Source organism: Emys orbicularis, chromosome 9 (assembly GCF_028017835.1).
Source record: "Emys orbicularis isolate rEmyOrb1 chromosome 9, rEmyOrb1.hap1, whole genome shotgun sequence".
NCBI lineage: Eukaryota > Metazoa > Chordata > Testudines > Emydidae > Emys > Emys orbicularis.
Genome location: NC_088691.1, coordinates 37,218,882 through 37,240,333, shown reverse-complemented (window position 1 = coordinate 37,240,333; position 21,452 = coordinate 37,218,882). Strand labels below are relative to the sequence as shown.

The 21,452-nt window shown below is 42.4% G+C and overlaps 1 protein-coding gene across 1 annotated transcript in view; it reads right to left on the bottom strand.

Moving 5' to 3' along the window:
- The window catches only part of DIAPH2 (diaphanous related formin 2), a 908,304-nt gene that overhangs the window by 469,338 nt on the left and 417,514 nt on the right, over positions 1–21,452 (bottom strand). The window contains exon 21 of the mRNA XM_065411177.1: positions 7,594–7,833. Coding sequence (XP_065267249.1) covers positions 7,594–7,833 — 240 coding nt within the window. The remainder of the gene's footprint in view (positions 1–7,593; positions 7,834–21,452) is intronic.

Below are 21,452 nucleotides of genomic sequence, written 5' to 3'. Positions count from 1 at the left end.
GTACTGCAAAAGTCATTTCTCAAAGATAAATATCTCATTTTTAAAAGGAAGTAAATGAGACAGAGTTAATACTAAGAATCAAGTATCTGAGGATTACTAAAGTACAGGTAACAAAAAAGTTTAAGTCAAAAAATATCTTAAGGAATCAAAAAGTTATTAAAAACAACACAATTCAACAATATTTTACAAGGAAAAATACTTTTTGTCTGACTTTTTTTTTGTATGATTTTTTTTTTATCCAATATAAATTAGAATGGCCAAGATGTAAAGCACTGAAAAAAAGGGGTTTATAATGGAAATGTCACAATGACCCTTATCTCTAGCATTGCTATCTGTTGTTTCTATAATAACTAACAGACATCCATTGGGCACTCTATCATGGAAAACTCATCTTCACTTTCCATTAATTTTATTTCAGTTAAGCACATGCTGGTTTGGTGTATCACATGGTGAAAATGTACTGTTCTCAATTAATATTCTATGGTGAAAATAATACTTATAGCTATGGATTAATGACACCTTTGGTATAATTAACATTTTTGGTTTAGCCATCTGTTGGGTTTTTATTCCAACGGTTGTGTATGGTAACTAGTTTATTTTTTGACATCACCTGATAACAAAGGACATTTGATATATTCTGCATCCACCACCAAAGTAAAACACCTTATTACAACCTAGATTATTACATAGAACAGTTTATTACTTTCTTTCAAAATCTACCAAAGAGAAAATTGGCGTTAACATAATTTAAATGGAAATAGCAGTCTTAAAAAAAAAAAAAGTTTAGTATGGAACAGTCCAACTAAAATAAGAAGCAATTAATGTCTCAGATATTGTAACTGGAATTTAGCTGCAACCATAATTAGCTATGCTTCACCAGTTATTTAATTCAGTAGAATACAATTTACATTACTCAACTTACATTTACTATGTCAGCATCTGAGAGATTTATGCCGACAGCTATTCATAAACATATTACCTGAACTCTAAGAATTACCTTCCTATATCTATATTGTGCAGGAATACTATGCATGCATAGTCTTCCTCACATATTAAGGAAAAGTAGTTTCCTGCTTAAAGCATGAATTACCCACTAGATGAAAATCCTACTGAAAAGTGAAAGCAGTATTTGATTTAAAAACCTTCAGTCTTCTCTCTCTCTTTAAAACTGCTATTACTACATGATAGTATTTCCCAGCAGATTGTTTTTATTTTATCTGAAGTTGGCAATATCTTTGTGCTGAATCCTTTGAGTCTACCTCTAGTGAAAGATGTCAGATCAGTGTTGTGTGGAGAACCTTTTATTTGACAGGTAGATGACAGAAAGGCTATCACCAAAACATATGAAGTTGCTATAAAAGTCTTCTGTGAGATTAATGTTAACCCTTTTAATCTCTTTACAGATTATTTATTCTCTTTTATTCCAAATGAGTCAATTTACACAAATAAGCAAAGTAAAGTACAGGAGAAAAGATTTTGACTAAAAAAAATATATGGTAAAAGTTGAACAACTTCATATCAAGACACACTGGATATCTATATTAGCATAACACACAAAAGAAAAAACAAGATGTATGCCAAACTTTAAAAAAAATGAATCAAGTTTAAATGATTCCTGTTTTAATGTCTTTTGTTTGTTTGTTTGTTTGGGGGGGGGGGGTTCAGAACTGAAAGCACTTTTAACTTTAAAACAATCTGATAAAGTCATACTTTGGGATTATCCAGACTTTGGGTAAATAAACAGTTCTCAAGACTTGAAGTTGCTTGTTTATATTCATATCCCCAGTTTGCACTGTTAGGTAGTACTGTAAGTCATTAGAACCAAGAACATAGGGTTACCATATTTGAACATTCAAAAAGAGGACACTCCACCGGTGGGGTGGGGGTGGGGAGGATTTAGACCAGTATCTACCAACTTGCTTTGTATGAATGTGTTATTATACTGATATATATGCTGTGTGCTACATGTCGTCTATATTGAGTATATATAAGAAAAAGTGATATGGCCTCAAAAGTGAAGTTTAATTATTTAAAATTTACTGTACTTCTTTATATGTAGAGAGTCCTTTCCTTTCACCAGTTCTTCGGTTTTCTTTCTCCTCATGTGCCCACACATACTTCTCTGTAGATCACATTTTTCTCAGCAGTGGTTGATTGCTCTTTAAGAAGGCATGAAAGTCTTTACAAGAAGTTTGTCTGAAGTTGTACTGTACAAGTAGAATTCCTTTCAGTGACTCAACATTCAAGTTGTTCCTTTCCTTTGTCCACTAGCTTTGCATCAGTGAAAAAATTCGCTCTACATTTGCATTGTGAGAAGGAATAGCAAAGAAGAACTGTACAATCTTTAACAGTTCTCCCCTAACCGGCCCTCCGTACAATTTCGGAAACCCAATGCAGCCCTCAGGCCAAAAAGTTTGCCCACCCCGTTCTAGACTCAAACCCAGGGTGCCAGGAAGCTCATCAGCAGACACCAGCCTCAGCTACTCAGTTTGGACCCAGCTCAGAACTCACTTTGGCCCAGACCTCAGGGTTCAGGGATATTCGGGTCACCCACGAGGTCTGATTCTGAAGTCACAGCCAAAGTTTGCCCTGAGAGGTTAGATCTGATTTTGTCCCATCTCTAGTTGATTGAGACAAACTAAGTCTCTGGGGTGAAGTTGAGCCCAATTTGTGCAGCTGAAAGATTCACGGCTCCAACTCAGAACCAGATGAAGTTCTGAGATTTCTATGGCACTTTCCCTTTGGGCTCATTCATGGGGGAGCGGAGCGGGGAAATCAAGTAGATCACAACCTAAAAAAGCAGCCTGACAAAACATTGCAACACAAAAGCTGTTGGCTCATCCTGCCCCATCTGTGTCTGATTTTCTTTGACTGGTTGCTGGTTTGATTTTGCAAATGCTCATGTCAAGGATTTCTTTCCCCTGCATCCTCCTGGACTCTCCTTACAACCATACACCTCCCAAACCAGGCCCCATGGACCACAACCAGCTCAGGGGCAACAGGCACGGGTCCCCATCCACATCCCACCCAGCCAAGGGTCAAATTCAGCCCCCGCTGCCTGGCTTACATGGGAAAGCGAGCTGCTGGGGCAGAAGAAATCGGCTGCTGCTCTGGGCAAGTCTCTGTAGTAATAGGATGCAAGGGAATAATAATAAAAAGAAACACCAGAAAATATCAGCTGTCAGCAGCCTGGGTCCCAGCCAGCGTGTTTGCTAGGAGAGATCAGAAACACTTAACATCATTGCCTGTCTTGGTTTCATCCCCCCTGTGTCCACCTAGGCTGCCTGAGCAGTTCCAGGGCCCAAAAATGGAAAAATTGTACCTGCAAGAGACACAAGGTTGTCACCTTTCAGAGTAGCAGCCATGTTAGTCTGTATCCGCCAAAAGATCAGGAGTACTTGTGGCACCTGAGGCTACGTCTTCACTACCCGCCTAAATCGGCGGGTAGAAATCGATCTCTCAGGGATCGAATTATCGCATCTCGTCGGAACGCGACAATCGATCCCCGAATTGACGCTTGTACTCCACCAGCGCAGGTAGGAGTAAGCGCCGTTGACTGAGGAGCCGCGGAGGTCGATTTGCCGCCATCCTCACAGCGGGGTAAGTCGGCTCGGATACGTCGAATTCAGCTACGCTATTCGCGTAGCTGAATTTGCGTATCTTAAATCGACCCCCCCCCTCCCCGTAGTGAAGACGTAGCCTTAGAGACTAACAAATGCCTGCTAGCCCTGCAGAGTCGCACCCTGACTTGCCGGGCAGTAACATCCCGGCTAGACCAAGCCCCAGGCGAATCAGCAGCTCCCTCACCCAGCTGCATGGTCCATGCGCAGACAACGCTCCCGTCTCCCACTGACAGGGGAGGGTGTTTATGGCTGGCTCTGGACAATGCCCAGCCAGGCTGAAGTTGCAGCTTACATGGGAAATGGTTCTTCCTTTCAGTGCAAGGAGTTGAAGAGACCACAGTTCAAATCAGCAAAGTTAAGCAGAACCTTTTGCTCATTGCTAGCTGGCTTCATCTGCAAAGCACTGTGCAGACGCAGGCCTTGATTTATCCCCCGGTTCTGGCAGCTTCTGCCCCGGGGGACCCAGAAGTGGAGCCCCCCTGGGATGGAAAGTCCACCTGGGGATTGGGGCGGTAGTAGGACAAGGTGCTTGCAACCTTAGCAGCCGCACAGTGGAAGCGGCTGATCAATGAGGAGGTACTTCTGCTCCCAGTCGCTGCAGCAGCCGGGGCAGCCTGTGCTCGGGGCCTCTCCCAGCTCCAGCAAGGGGTTGGGGCACCCCAGCCAGGGCAGCCCAGGCTCGGGGCTTCGATCCTTCCTCCCCTGCTCCAGCTGGGGCTCAGGAATTCCACACCCTCCGCCCCAACGGCTGAGGCAGCCCAGGCTCCAACCAAGCTGGGGACTGACTGTCTTCCACCCCAGCCGAGGCAGCCCGGGTTCGGGACTTCTGCCCTGCCCTGCAGTCCTGTCCTCCTGCTGCCCCAAGCTCCTACCGCGGCTCCCTGGGCTTCCTCCTCCAGCGTCTCCTGGGGGCTTCCGCTCCTGCAGGCTGCAGCCAGGGCAGCGTGGGCTCAGGAATTCCACCCCCTCTCTCCCTCCCCCTCCCCCTTCCAACGGCCAAGGAAGCCCAGAGGCTCCAGACTTCTGCTCCCTGCTGCCGCCCGGGCTCGGAGGTTCTGCATCTTCCTCCCCACCCGGCAAAATCCCGGACATTTTGAGCTATTTAAAAATTCCTCCCGAACGGCAATTTAAGATCTAAAAAGCTGGACACATCTGGGAAAATATGGACATATGGTAACCCTAAAGAACACCTACAGGAAGAATGCCCATCATCCCTGTTAAATATTAACTAAGGGCCCTCTCCTTACCATAAAGCAGCCTCCATAGTTGCATGCACACTAAAGCCCTGCAGGCCCCCTTGTCTATGCAATCATGAAGGCTGCGCTCTGTTTCAAGAAAGTACTTCACCCTTGGTATCAACTCTGGTTTAAATATTATGAGTTTGTTTAAGAACGAGCTTGAACCTGTCATCCTAAAACAAAGGCAAGATGAAAGAGGGAATCTTCCTTGATTAAAATATTTCCCTGACTAATTGAGTATCAAAGGGGCAGCATTGACCAAAGGCATCACTGGGGGTGACAATTCCATTACAGCTATAGGATAAAAACCACATCAAATCCTTCCCCACATTGTTCTCCCCAAAAAGCTCAAGAGTCACCAATTTGACAACCATGATGGTGGCAAACAATAAGGTAGTAAGAAAAGCAATTTACTTACACACACACACTTTGATTGTTGACTTCTAATCTGATTAATCAAAGACTGGTCAAAATTAGTTTCTCTTATCCTCTCATGAGGGTCACCACAAGCGTGGGGGACACCCTCAAAAACAACAGCTCCCTGAGGGAGTGGGGGAGGCAAAGGCTCACATGCCCAGACAGACAGCAGTTGGCTTGGTAGATGGCAACCTCAGTTTCATGAGCACCACACTCCTTAAACCACTCTGCATCTTCCTGTCATGCAAAAGTTTTATTCCTTTTCTTCTGCATCCTGCCAACCCCTCCTTTTAATAAGAGCCACAATGTGTTGCCTGGCATGTCCTGGGGGATACATAGTTTCTGCTACATCTCTCCCTAAAATCAATTACAGGATTTTCATCTATGTAAGCAAAATGCCATACATTCCAATGCACGTTAAAGCGTTCAACTGCTGCAGCCAAAGCATGCAACAGCTAGCATAGCTTAATGCACAAGCCAACTGTCAGCCAAGGACTGCAGAGAAGACCAAACAAATGTAATTGGTTAAAAGTACTACATCTTGTACTTATGTGCGTGTGGTGGTGGGGAGGAAGCAGAACTGGAAAAAAAAAAAAAAGGGAGGGGGGGAAATCAGCACAGTGCTAAGGAAACTAGGTGTGGAACACTTGGTAACAGTAACAGGAGTTGTGTGCCCAGTTCCCCATGTTCCAAATTTACTGCAGTGTATATTATGTACTTAGTTAAACCAGGTTAATCCGTACTTCATTCATTTGCATGTCTGTGCATATACAAGATTAAATGGTAACCAGTTTTAAAACATGTATTTATCAGTGATTTCATAAATCTACATAAAACTGGATCTTGCAAAGTGATTCAGATTAACGATGTATTGCATGTACTTACTATGTAAATAACCAAATTCAATTATATTAAAACTATAGCTTTTGAAGGTGTCTTTGTGCCTTCAGTTTTGCAGTCACACAATCTTAGTTAAATATAGGATGGTTACAGATTGAAGCATAAGGATCCCATCTGTAATCATAAACATATTTTCAGTACACTCAAAGAAGACTGATGTAAGTTCACTTTTTATACTGGAGCTATTTAATATTTCTACTAACTTTTCTCTAAAACAGAGTCAGAGTTTAAAGGTAGAAGGGACTACCCAGATCATCTAGCACTGTGGTTCTCCACCTTTCCAGACTACTGTACCCCATTCAGGAGTCTGATTTGTTCTGTGTACCCCAAATTTCAGCTCACTTAAAAATTACTTGCTTACAAAATCAAACATAAAAATGCACAAGTGTCACAGCACACTATTACTGACAAATTCCTTACTTTCTCATTTTTACCATAGAATTATAAAATAAATCAATTGGAATATAAATATTGTACTTACATTTCAGTGTGATACTTGAGCCTGTTTGTCACTTGTGAGCTTTGTCTGAAGTCCGAGCCCCAGGCGACATGTAACTTAGCTTTGCGGCATGGAACCCCGGGCAATTGCCCTGCTTGCTACCCACTAATGCTGGCCCTCCACTTGCGATTCCCCTAAAGCTGTCCCATGTCACCCCGCTCCTCCCCCGGGGCTGCAACCACCAGTTTGAGAAACAATTATCTAGATAACTTGAGTATCCCCGGAAGACTTCTGCATACCCCCAGGTGTACACATCCCCCTGGCCTGACTTCCAATGTATCACAGGTCAGCAATATCACCCAGCACTGGCACACTAAACCCGACAACTGAAATTGAACCAAGTATTAGGAATTGTTTTGGGAAAATTCTATGGCCTATATTACACAGTCCTTTCTGGCCTTGAAATCTATGGCTAGCAGGGAATTGGTTCTATGTGATATACCCCGATGATAACAGCAATGCTTTTATTCCTCCCACACCTATAGGCCTTTGTAGATAACATTCTGGCTGTGATCTCTGAGTCCAACCAACTGTACAATGCATTTGTTTTACCTAAATCTTTGGGGCACCTGGGGCTTGTCAGAAACCTCTATTAAGTATCGGAGCAGATTTAGCTCTGTTCAAATTTATATAATTTTGTATCATCATCCAAGGAGTGGTTACACTGACTAAGGACCACCAGGAGACAGGAGATCTCCAGCAACGTCCCTTCCTTCAGCCTTTGGGCACACAGACCCCTTATCATAAATGGGGTAATACTGAGTTGGCTACATTGATTGAGTGCCAGCTGGGGATTCTCAGATGGTGGTGCACTCTCAGTTTGTTCGTTTAGAGCAGCATTGCATAGAAACTGGCCCAAATAAATATAAAATAATAAATAATAAATAATAAAAGTTGTTATAGTTTAACAACTTACCTTGCAAAGAAAGCTGATGTTAAACCCCAGCGATTGGGCATTTCTTGAGCCTGAATTCATGTAGTTTCCAACCAACAACACTAGCTCTAACAACCTATTAAAGCTCTCACTCTTCTTCAGCTCCTCACAGGCTAGAGTTACTGCCATCATGGCAGGTCTGATGTTGTTTACATGTTCTTCAAACATAAGCTTGAAAAGGATGCCATTGAGACGAGACCGTAACATTTTCACTGAGCTCATCTGTAAGATCAAGAATGCTAAGTGAGAATACAGACAATCAGAATGAAAAGTTTTTTATGCAATGTATCTTAATATTATAACCAATATTGTCTCTTTCCAACATGAAGTCATACAGTATAACTGCATTCTCATTGTTTCAAGTAATGCATATCTCCAAATATAAGAGCTTTTCACAGAACAATGTCAATTTCAATTTAATCAGTTGCAACAACCTATTTAATATTAATAAAACATTTTCTAGAGTTGAAGAGTTTTATTTAGGTAAATTGCAAAAATCACTGGCAACCAGCATTGTACATTCTGCCAAGGTGAAGTAGATGAAAACCAGCTACATGGAATGCTAAGAACTACAGATTAAATAAGACTCACACTGTCACTAACATTCTGTCACTGACATCACGGTTCCAAAGAAATTACCCATTATTATGGTGCTTAACATTCTAAAACTACCTCTTACTTTTGCACTTGTTACATTTTAAAATAACACTAGAAAATTATCTTACATTTTATAACAGAGATGAACTATTTTATATACAAAGTTTCAAATCCCCTTTAAAATGTTCATGTTAAGTAATTATGTAAGTAATTAACTAAGTAAAAAGGTAATAATGAAGTCATGTGAGCTCACTTTTATGTACTGCATATATTTTAAAGCACTGCATATAGATTTCTCCTCAACAGTGCTTCTTGTGTTAATCAGCAGGTTTGGTTTTACACTGTATATTTCCAATACCTATTTATATAGTGTTCATTAGTTCTATTCCCTGTGATAAAAATAACTCCAACACTGTACACATAACCAGCATTTAGCCACTTAAACACAATGTGAAACAAATACTCAGAAGGAGTCTGCAGCCAGTAATCTCCCATTAGATTCAGATAATGTTGCATGCCAATTGAACATAAATATTGCTATACTTCATCAGACCAGTGGTTATCTTAATAAAGTATCCTGTCCTTGACCTCAATACCAAATGCTTCAGAAAAATATGCAAGAATCACCCATCAAAAGGTGATTATGAAATAACGTGCAATAAGAAAAGTTCTTGCTAACCTCCCAACATTCACATGTTGGCTTATTCCCAGAAGCATAACTCTTCTAAAAAAACTATATATATTTTTTTAAATCCTCATTTTAACTACTCTGGATATTTTTGTTAGCTGCATAAATGTCCAATACTTTTTTTTTAAAATCCTGTAAGCTCTTGGCCTCAATCTTGGGGCAATGAATTCCACATGTGAATGTAAAATTCCCTTAATATTTTTAAAATTAATATTTGGTTGGGTTACTGGTAAGTTTCCTCTTCAGATGAAAATTAATTCCTCCCTCTTTCTTCCTGCAGCAATAATGTGACTGATAACTGAACAGGAAGTTCTGCAAAATGTTCATCAACCCCCATAAGTCTCTACTGAAACTGTCTGCCCTGGTCAGTCAGGCAGAGTCATATACTCTTGTCTTACCTAGACTAAATCTCAAACGTTTAAAATGTATACCAACAGAGGTTTAAAAAGTAAATTAATCGTGTAGGGAGATGAACAGTGATGGAACAGCAGCTCGTTTGTACGTGCTTTTTGTATTAGGTGAAGGAGAGGAGCTATATCCATCACATTCACAGGTGTGTGTGTTATTTTCCTGATAGCATTTCTCAGTTGAGGTCTCAGTTGCACAAGCTGGCCTTCCCCCTGGAGCCAAGATCTGTGATCGTGTGCTACATGTGAGGTGTTTTTTGTTTGTTTGTTGTTTTGTTTGGGGTTTTTTGTTTGTTTTTAATAAACTGAGATTTAAAATGGATTACTTGTCATTTCCCCTAACAACTGTAGGCAATACTATCTTGAGTTGTGGTCTTAATAGTTGTTACTAACTATGCATGATGATTTGGGCCTCACTGATATTATCGAAGAGTGACTACCAAGAATAATGCCCCCTCCCAAAAAAAAAATCTAATAAGTAGTACTTTTCTTGCTGGGATCTTTCAAACTTACCCCACCACAAAATGCTCCAGAAAGAACTATATAACCAATGTAACACAGCAAATGATGATGAAAATTGGCAGCGGAGGGGGCGGAGCTTTCTGCTTGAGTCTATGATGGAATATATGATGGAATATACAACTCCCTGTGAACTAGCCTCAGATTATGTTGCCTACTCTCCTGAGGAGATAGTTACACAAAATTCTGGTACTTTGAGACTCTTGAATCAAGAGCGAAGATTTGTGCAAAAAGGACTTCAGAGAAATATCCAGCCAGGACACAGACTAGCTCCATTCTTTCTATTCCCCTAACTACTTGGATACAAGTGGTACACAATTAAACACTGGTATTTCAATCTGTTGTCCTTTTGATACACTTCTTTTAAAAAAAAAACTAAAATACCATCATCTTTACACTGTGGCTATTTCTCAATAGCTACAGTTTTTCATTTTGCAAAGCAATCATTCATAATACCTCCAAACACTGAAGCTAGTCAGGAAGGAATCAGTCATGCACTACACCTTCAGGAATATACTCGTTAGTGATTCAATAAGTTAGTCCCCGCTGATCAATTTTGCTAGATTTATGGCTCACGGCCAAAAAAGGTCCTTGTCTTTCTTATTCATCACAAATGATTTAACACTTTCTCTTACCTTCCACATGGACTACTAAAACATGAGAGTAAATTCTAACGATTAAAATAGCAAAATGCATAAAAAAGTTGTTTTAAATAACTTTATTGACTGATTGAGAGAATTACAGCAAATCTTTTTAGAGATATCTTAATACGTGAGACATATTAGAGCAGTGGTGCACAAACTTTTCAGGGTCGCGCCCCCCTTATGCCCATCTGTGCCCCCTTCCCTAGCCAGGGCCAGGAGCGGGACCGTGTCTGAGGGGGGACATGGCTGGGAATAAGGGGGCTGAGGCTGGGGCTGCAGCTGGGGGTGGGACATGGCCAGAGGCGGGGGCAGAGCTGCAGCTGGGCTGAGGTGGGGGCTAGCAGCCAGGTGCGGCTCCACTCTCAGCTTTATCCCCAGCCTCGGCCCTGGGCCAGGAACAGAGCTGTGGCCAGCAGGAGAGGCTGGGGGCTGGCACATGGCCAGGAGCGGAGCCACACTGAGGCTGAGGATGGGGCCAAGTGCAGGGCCAGGAGCCAGAGACGTGGCTTGGGGAGGGACCGGAGCAGAAGCTGGGGGCAGGGTGGCACTCCATCCCCACCCCCAATGGGACTGGCCCAAGTCCCCCCCCCCCATGTATCTCCACACCCCCTAGAGGGGAGCGCCTTATAGTTTGGGGACCTCTGTATTAGAGATATTTACATGCAAAATTTTACATTTACATGTGGAATTAATTGTCACAAAATTTGGGCCAAGAGCTTTTTGGACATTTATATATCTAACAAGAATATCCAGAGTAGTAATAGTAAGGATTTAAAAAAAAAAAAAAAAAAAAGTTTTTAGAAGAGTTATGTTTCTGAGTGTAATCCAACATGCATCTGCTGAGAGGTTGGCAAGAACTTTAGGGCATTTACAATGGGCAGAATTCAATACATACATTATAACTCATAACCTTAAGTACTCAGTGACATTGTAACGCCAACAGACCCCGGTCGTTAATGGGCGGGATTGAACCCGAGACTTCTGGAGCTTAGAGCATAAGCCTCTATCGCATGAGCTAAATGACAACTAGCTATTACCTAAGGCTGTAGAGCAGATTCATTAATTGCTCTCTAAGTGGTCTTGCTGTCACTAGATGGGACAGAACACCACACCCAGAAGGTGTATGGGTTACAACATCACTACCACTAATATATGTTAGTTATAGTAGGATCCAAATCCTTTCTGTGGAATAGTCCATAGAAGAAGTTGTCATCCTCGTAAAACTCGAAGTTTAAACCTGTGACGTTTCCACTACATTCTTTCACCTGAAAGGAAGGTTTTGTTGCTGCTTAAAGTGGATATGGAAAGCCTGGATCTTGGGGCATCGACACAGAAAGCCTCTGAGCTATTCCTTCCACTCTCTTACAGATCCTGATGAGTCATCCTTAAGCTACCTGGAAGCCTGAGTCCGTTGACACAGCTACAACAATACTGCATAAGGCTGTTCCCTGAGCCAGAGAGCTTGATGAATCATCAGAAGGAATTACCAGCTGGTCTTGTGATGAGCCCCATACCATTCAACTAAACTCCAACTAATCCACAGGCAAGGACCCACCCATATGATCCAGAGGTAGGTATATAGGTGCCTAAGGGAAGCAGTCTCTCCAGACTGCTCAATATCACTAGCTGGCCACAAACATTTCCACTGCCAGTAGTTTCAACAGACTGGCAGCCTGCTCCAGCTCCTGTCTTAGCTGGCGGCCCAGAGACTATGACACCCTTTTCAATGGCCCACTAAGAAGCTGTGCTTTCATTAACTTCTTTCTGAATGGCTGCATGGCATTCCTACACATAGGTTGGTAGCAGCTGTGGAGAGAGTTGTTCCTGGAACAAACAACATTAATTTCCACCTAAAAGTCTGCTAGGTTGCTTGGGGAATATGATGGGGACAAACAATAAGTACACCTCTACCCCGATATAACGCGACCCGATATAACACAAATTTGGATATAACGCGGTAAAGCAGCACTCCGGGGGGGCGGGGCTGCGCACTCCGGCGGATCAAAGCAAGTTCGATATAACACGGTTTCACCTATAATGCGGTAAGATTTTTTGGCTCGTTATATCGGGGTAGACGTGTAGATACAAACATGAATTACAAGAGCAAGAGTCTGAGTGTAGCATCAGCTATAGTAGTGTAGTATCCGTCATACATAGAAAGAAGTGGGCAAAGGTATGCTAGGGCTATATGTTTAAGTTTGGTAAAATGCACAAGGATCAAACTCTTCCTATACAAGGAAATGCAAAGTCCAAAATTTTAAGATGAAATGTGAATGGAACACTGAATAAAAGAGCCATGGGGGGAAAGCAAAGAAATATAGGTGTAGTTGCACAGATATAGACATATAATAGGCACACATTCTTAAAGAAATTATGTTAATGAGATAAAATTGGAAACAATCCATAGTGGACATGTCTAGTCAGTTTATGAGACCAAAGTGGGTTTTTTTTTGTTTTCTGTTTCTAATAAACTATTGCAAAAATAATATAATGCAGATTAAAAGTCAGCCTTTTTCATTTAAGCTCATTATGCTGAAGTTCTAAACATCCTTTTTACTTTGAAATAGTTTATTTTAAATCTTGCTTCCAAATGGCCCATACAAATTCAGCTCATCAAACAGGAATGAGTATATTCCCACTCTGACATAACCACCACCACTTCTCAAGGCTGCACTTTATTTCACAGTAACATTAAATCACCAAAGCATACACTAAGCAACCAAACAAGCTCAGGACACATTCTTTCTATAATCACTGCTAATTTCACAAATGCCATATCTGAAATGTCTTGCCTTCAAAAGTACATGTTTTAGCTGAGAAGTAATGGGAACTAAACATTTATTACAAAGATTTTTTAAAAACTATTTCTATAACCAGTCTTGGACTGTTAGGAAGGTATGTAGTGTTTGGTGTACAAGAATAATAGCATAGAAAGATAAAATGATTAAAAGCTACAGATCACAAAACAGCACTACAGTGAGATGAGTTTGATTGAAATGAACAACATTTATCAAGAATGATCCGCTGCAGCATTTTAGCTGACTTGAATTCTTTGTTTTTATAATTCATTCCATAAAATAGTGTGGGACCATTGATCATGATATTGTATTATGCTGTGCATTTATTTGTTATGAGGTCGTTGTCTATCAAAATATCATCAAGAGATTGTCATTTCTTTAGTTGATCTATACTATATTTAAAATATGTGTGACAGCTTTAGTGAGAGCAGTTACAAAAGGGTTATTTCCCCACAGAGTTAGGGATGCTTTTGTTTATGTATTATGTTCTTTACATTTCACTACTTATAAGAATGGCAAAGAGCATTTCTTCTAAATTTCTCTCTCTCTCTCACCACACACACACACACACACCACTTAAGAGATGAATACGGTAGGGCAGGACTTCTGGCAGATCCTGGAACTTTTTTCCCCAGGAGTAAAAATTATTTGGTCGGACATGTTGCAACGCAGGGTGTGGCGGGCAACTGTGAAGCCTCTCAGATGGACGAGACTAGTAAGTATTTAAAAGGGAGGTGGATAAATTTATAGGTGGCAGAGGGGCATCAGCAATTTCTCATGCGGACACAGCACCAGAACTATTCAGGTAGGATAATTTGTCAGACTTGGAGCTGCCATGTTTTTGGCAGTCATCAAAGGCGGCATTAGTAGGTGTCTGGGAGCACTGCTAGATATTGGGAGGGAGAGGGGGGCAGGGAGCCAGCCCAGCTAATTACTGGCAACTCCTTGTGGTGAATGTCCAGTACAGGTATTCCATAGGAAGGGATATGGTGACCATATTAAATGGATTGGTAAGGAATTTAAAGAAGGTATTCCTTACAGGAGCAGAAACTGGGAGGACGGGGAGCAGGGGTTCGTGGCACTTATAACTGGTATGGCAGAAAATCAATCCACCACCTCCTTTATAGTCCCCCCTTAACCCTCATTCGAGGGTGTGATGCTGGTAGACCAGGTGCCAACTCATGCCAAAGCTCCAGGCCAATTCACCTGTGTATTAGAATAGATCAAAATGATTTTTATATGTATAAGGATGTATTTGGTGTTTAAACTTACATGCATTTGTTTTCACTGATCTGTATCCTGTTATAATGTAATAGCAAACATTTACATTGCATTTACCCCTGTAACTATATAACCCATCAAACGAGAAGGAAGCCTTGTGTAATGGAAATGAAAAACTTCAGCAGGAAAGTGCTAATTTGTGCACATCTAAAGAAAAGTGGTCATTGTGTGTGATGATCAGAGATCAAAGACTCTAAACGTACTCCTCTCTCTCCACCCATCAAAGAAAGAGCCAGCATAAGTGGTGACCCTGTCAGCTTGTTTTCTGTGATAAGAAGCTATCAGTATGGATTCAGGGAAAAATCCTGTGTCTCTGGACTGTTTGGATTCTAACAGGGCAGAATAATGCAACAAGACGACAGAGATCCCCAGAATTATTCTGGGTAGCCCTGGGAGACTTTTGGGAAACTGGTAGATTACTACATCTCTTCTGCCATTTGAAATTATAGACGTGACTCACCTGTACGTATATTTTACCTGCCTTAATTTCCCAATTACTCATTTCCTTTTCTGAGTTAATAAAATATATTTAGTTTACTATAGAATTGGCTACCAGCGTTGTCTTTGGTATGAGATCTAGAATGCAACTTGACCTGGGTGAATGACTGGTCTCTTGGGAATGGTAGTAATCTGAAATATTTGTGATTTTTGGTATAAATGGCCATTTATCACTAAATCCAGTTTGTCTTGGTGGCAAAACAGACTGGAGAGTCTAAGGGAACTCTCTGTGACTCCAATATAAGGCTATTGTAGCATTTGGGGAGGTTCACATTTGGTTCTATGTTGATGAAATCTAATTACAGAATACACCACTAGTTTGGGATTTCTGCTCCGTTTTTGACAATCTGCTCTGAGGTAGGCACTCATGGTCATGAGTCACTCCAGACAGTGTGAAAGACAGTGGTGAATTTGCCACTTAGCCAATGGGGCCCATGCCCAGGGGCCCCAGCCAAATGGGGGCCCCGGAAAAACCAGGCGTCTGAGTCCCCCGAACCACTCCGTCCGCCCGGTGCTCCAGCTGGGGAGTGGGAGCAGGTACTTGCTGGGTGAGCAGAGCACTGGGTGGGGGCGGAGCGGACGCCCTGACCCCACTCCCCAGAAGGAGCGCCAGGTGGAGCGGGGCAAGCCCCCATGCCCCAACCCCATTTCCCCGGCAGGAGTGTGGGGGGGACTGCAGACGGAAGGTATGGGGAGGGGCCCCCACTTGCTCTGACCCATGGATCCCACAAAACACTAATCTGCTCCTGGTGACAGAGGGTCCCAGCTGCGAGTTGGCTGGGGATGAGGATGAGTAAAGGGGGAGGGCTGAGAGCAGTCCCTCTCCCCATCATATGTAAATAATTAGGGAATCACCACCACTGTAGACTTTTATCTGCTGGATACTCCCAGATGTTTAGGAATGAAGTTGCAACCTAATTAAACAACACATGCAGTGTCTCCTGTCCTTCTGGCATAGCTGGATAATGTTTGCTGAGTATATATAAATATAAATATAAATATAAAGTATATAAATCATCGTAAGGTGGTAGAAGAGCATGGGAAAAATACACAGATTGTGCATGGACAAACAGCATGAAGAGGACAATGGAACTCTACAGGAGCACATGGGAGAGGAATGCAACTCTCCAGGGGGCTGGGAGAAAGGTGGGATGCATTAAAGCTCTGCAAGACAAGGGTGGGCCATATACAGGGGATGAAACATATCATTGCTGGTAGCTATCCATGTGCACATGACCTGATCTACACTGAAAATTTAGGTTGATATAGCCATAGAGCTTAGGGGTATAAAAATCCACACCTCTGAGCACCGTAGATATACTGACCTAACCCCCAGCGTAGATGCAGCCAAGTCACAGAAGAATACTTCTCTCAACCTAGCTACCTTCACTCATGAAGCTCTTATTCCTGCAGCCACAAAAAAACCCGTCCATTGCTGTACATTACAGAGTTATGCCAGTGTAGCTATGGTGCTATAACTATATTCCTCATACCTAAAATGTGGCCTAACTCTCAACACCAAGAGCTACTTTAACATTCTGATAAATCTCCCCAGCGCGCTACCAAACAAAAACAAAACAAAACAGATTGTAACCCTGGTAGTACCAGTATCCTTAAACTGTCATTCCTTTGGATGCAGCCATACCTGAATCAATTAAAATGTTAAAATATCTTAAATTTGCATATTGTACTTTGTGTAAAACACTGCTTCCTCACCAGCCTGGGGCATTAACAGCCACACCTTAGTCCCTCTTTAGTCCCTCTTTTTTGGCTTCATTTATTGTCCAAAATGACCACAAACTCACAAAAGGCAAACAAAGCTTCCAGCTGGTGCTTTCTACCCAGCCATGACAGGAAGGGCTAACCTGGAGTCTTCCTTCATCAGTGACCACTGCAGGAGACTGCCCCTTCCTGCAGCTTCTTCCTGCAGTCACCCTCAATTAAGCCAATTGCTGTTTTTTATGATCACTCACTCCTTTCCCAGCTAGGTCTGATGATTGACCAGGGCTGACTAGATCCAAACCTCCGGCACTTAGAGGGGCATGCCACCCATGTCAGAGAAGATGATGTTCTGCTTATTAAGGGACTAAACTTTTTTCTCAATATGTAACAGTTGGGCCAATATGTGAAACTATTTGATCCTGGGATATAACTTCAAAACTGTCCAGATACTTAATTAGAAGACACAATTGATCTTAATACTTCATCTAAATGAAAACTGGACCATCACATTTCCATTCACAAATAAGATGAATATTAAGCTAATTAGTCTATTATAATAAGTAGCCTAATTACAAAATATTCCTTTTCTAAATGAATTTTAAACATCTAATTCTGACCTTTATTAAGTTTGATGGGTATATTGATAGGTCAATCAAAACCTTATTAATAATTAACATACCTAATTTGTATATAGAAATAGGTATACACATTTTTAAAAATCCATCTTTATTTTACCCTGTCTGTCCTCCTGTATTTATGTTTTAACATGTTCTTCCTAACAACAGCATTCAGATTATCATTAATCCAAGACACCCAGGAGTCTAGTCTGTCTATTCGGGTCACTAATCCAATGGGAAAATGAAACACCCTAAAAAGGAAGCTCCTTATCTGATTACAGATGCCAAAATTTTTCACTTCAACAAATTTTGATGCATTTTCTATTTGAATTTTCAGAATTTCAATGTTCAGAAATACAAACTATTCACTACATGCATAATCAAGACTAGGCACATTATAAGTAAAAAATATTTTTGCTACTAAGTTGTTGTGCTGTGCCTTTTTAATTTTCTCTAGCACTCTTTGAACATATTCCCCAGAATAAAGGTACAGCAGTGAACATAAAGAAAACAATTATCCTACACTTACTTTGGGTCTTTGAGATATTGTACATTCACATAAACCTCATGCACATGAGACCTAATTATTTTGACCAGCAGAGTCCATCAGGGCCACATATGAGCCCTGAGCCTCCTCATGACCCAGCTTAAGGCCATAAAGATGGGGCTACAACCCTCCCTCTTCTCTTGTGCTCCTGGAAGACCACCTCTAAGGCTCCTAGATGGAGCAACCAGGTCACTTCTGTTTGCAACAAGCACTTGTGAGAATGCCCTGAAAAGGGAGGGGGAAAGATGTTGGTAAAGGGTGGGGAAAGGAATTGGATGGTATAGCCACAAGCAATGCAAGTCTAGCTCCCATTTATTGGCTGTAAAGTCCAACAATACACTATGAAATAATGCAAGGTGGCTTCTAAAGGACATACTCTACAGACTGTTGGTGCAGCTCTTGAATGTCACATCAATTCTGCTAAAACATCAAAGGAGAATGTTTGCAGAGGCTGAGGAAGGTTGACATTCTCTGCTGTACTTCCAGTGTTTCTTGGCAAGGTATTCAGGTTTCCTGTGGTAAGACAGCAGGCACTGCCTCAGTTGATGCTATGGTTGATGGCAGTATGGTTTATGGTAGGCCAGAGTGGTATAGATTCCTAGAGAGAGCAAAGTCACTTCAGAATATTTCAGGAAATGTAGCATTTTGTCAGTCCTCTCACTTTTTTGAGGGCTTGGAGCTGTTCAGCAAGTCCTCAGCCACAGCTTGTATTTGTGAGAGATACCCAAACCTTGGAGCCATAACGCTTTTCACACAGACTTGGTCACGGTGTCTGATGCATTCTTCACTGCTTCCAAGGACTGGCCCTCTTTTATAATGTCTTTGGGCTTCTCTGTGTTCGGATTAGAGGTTATTAACAAAGGGTGTTACGCTGTCGTATGTTAGAAAGTCAGATTTGTCCCGTAGAGCTTGGCAGTTGGCCATTGCAATTGTGTGATGCTAACAAGTATGATTTTCTCTCAAACAGGTCTAAAAAGGTCTTGTTCATTGGTGTCTTCTTGTCTAAGCATGGTTTTTCTTGGACAGCTGAGACAACCAATGATCCAGGTTAGGATGCTTATAAAAGTACTCCAACTCCCGAACTCCAAAAGGGGCACCTGGTAAATTTTTCTCAATGTTGACAATAGCGGCCAGCGTCTGCCACAAAGCTCTTACAAAAATTAATAGTCCCTCATTTATGGAGAAGACAATTTTAGCAGGGTCAACAGCAGAAAGAGTGGAGAAATATTTTTCAGATGATTGAAGTCTCAGCGCCTCCACACTGACATCCATCTGCACGAACAACTCTCAAAATGCACTGAAATCTCCCAGAATCATTGATAGGTCACCATTTCATCTGGTGACCATGATAAGAGGTCCTTGGGAGTCGAGGGAGCAGAATGATGTGGCTACACTTCTGGGTCCCACTCTTCCTCATATTCCAGGGAAGCCACCGAGGAGGGACACCATTTCCTCTTCCTTAATGATGAGGATCAGTTCCTTGACACCTGAATGTGTGGACCCCAATACCTCAGTAGGGCCAGGGTGGTATCCTGTATGCAGATAGGTTGCTGGTGCATTTCAAACTGGACTGTGCCAGTCTTGATGAGCCAGAGGGCTCTGTGGAAGTCCTCAAAGTTGAGGTTTCCCCAAGACCTCTTCCACTAGGTTCCCTAAGAATTCAGTCCAACTCTAGTCTCGTCACTCAGGTTCCTTAATCTGGCATACAGCAAATCTATGCTGAGTTAATAACACCCAAAGTGTGTGGGGAAGTACAGGGTGTACCACACATCCAAAGTTACAGAGCAAACTTCTTCCTTTATATACAGTTTCACATGACACTGCATCTACTATATGTTGCATCACGTTTGGGGATTGGTCACATTGTAGGAACCAATCCCTGTACAGCACACACTGTCCATGCATGACTCACTCTTACCACCTGGAACTGGGATACCACTGAGCCCTCTGACCCACCATCCTGGCCTCCCCTCTCACACTGTGCTGCTGTGACAAGCTACAAAGCCCTCCAAGCTTGCACTTTCACCAGCATTCTCACAAGTAGGGACACACCCAGCTGCAGTTACATGCAGGTCTCTAACCACCAACCTCAGACCCCAGAGCAGTACCATAGAATCATAGAATATCAGGGTTGGAAGGGACCTCAGGAGGTCATCTAGTCCAACCCCCTGCTCAAAGCAGGACCAATTCCCAACTAAATCATCCCAGCCAGGCTTTGTCAAGCCGGGCCTTAAAAACCTCCAAGGAAGGAGATTCCACCACCTCCCTAGGTAACGCATTCCAGTGCTTCACCACCCTCCTAGTGAAATAGTGTTTCCTAATATCCAACCTAGACCTCCCCCACTGCAACTTGAGACCATTGCTCCTTGTTCTGTCATCTGCCACCACTGAGAACAGCCGAGCTCCATCCTCTTTGGAACCCTCCTTCAGGTAGTTGAAAGCAGCTACCAAATCCTGCCTCATTCTTCTCTTCTGGAGACTAAACAATCCCAGTTCCCTCAGCCTCTCCTCATAAGTCATGTGCTCCAGACCCCTAATAATTTTTGTTGCCCTCCTCTGGACTCTTTCCAATTTATCCACATCCTTCTTGTAGTGTGGGGACCAAAACTGGACACAGTACTCCAGATGAGGCCTCACCAATGTCGAATAAAGGGGAACGATCACGTTCCTCGATCTGCTGGCAATGCCCCTACTTATACAGCCCAAAATGCTGTTAGCCTTCTTGGCAACAAGAGCACACTGTTGACTCATATCCAGCTTCTCGTCCACTGTGACCCCTAGGTCCTTTTCTGCAGAACTGCTACCTAGCCATTCGTTCCCTAGTCTGTAGCAGTGCATAGAATTCTTCCGTCCTATGTGCAGGACTCTGCACTTGTCCTTGTTGAACCTCATCAGGTTTCTTTTGGCCCAATCCTCTAATTTGTCTAGGTCCCTCTGTATCCGATCCCTACCCTCCAGTGTATCTACCACGCCTCTCAGTTTAGTGTCATCTGCAAACTTGCTGAGAGTGCAGTCCACACCATCCTCCAGATCATTAATAAAGATATTAAACAAAACTGGCCCCAGGACCGACCCTTGGGGCACTCCACTTGAAACCGGCTGCCAATTAGACATGGAGCCATTGATCACTACCCGCTGAGCCCGACGATCTAGCCAGCTTTCTATCCACCTTACAGTCCATTCATCCAGCCCATACTTCTTTAACTTGGCGGCAAGAATACTGTGGGAGACCGTATCAAAAGCTTTGCTAAAGTCAAGGAATAACACATCCACTGCTTTCCCCTCATCCACAGACCCAGTTATCTCATCATAGAAGGCAATTAGGTTACTTAGGCACGACTTCCCCTTGGTGAATCCATGCTGACTGTTCCTGATCACTTTCCTCTCCTCTAAGTGCTTCATAATTGATTCCTTGAGTACCTGCTCCATGATTTTTCCAGGGACTGAGATGAGGCTGACTGGCCTGTAGTTCCCTGGATCCTCCTCCTTCCCTTTTTTAAAGATGGGCACTATATTAGCCTTT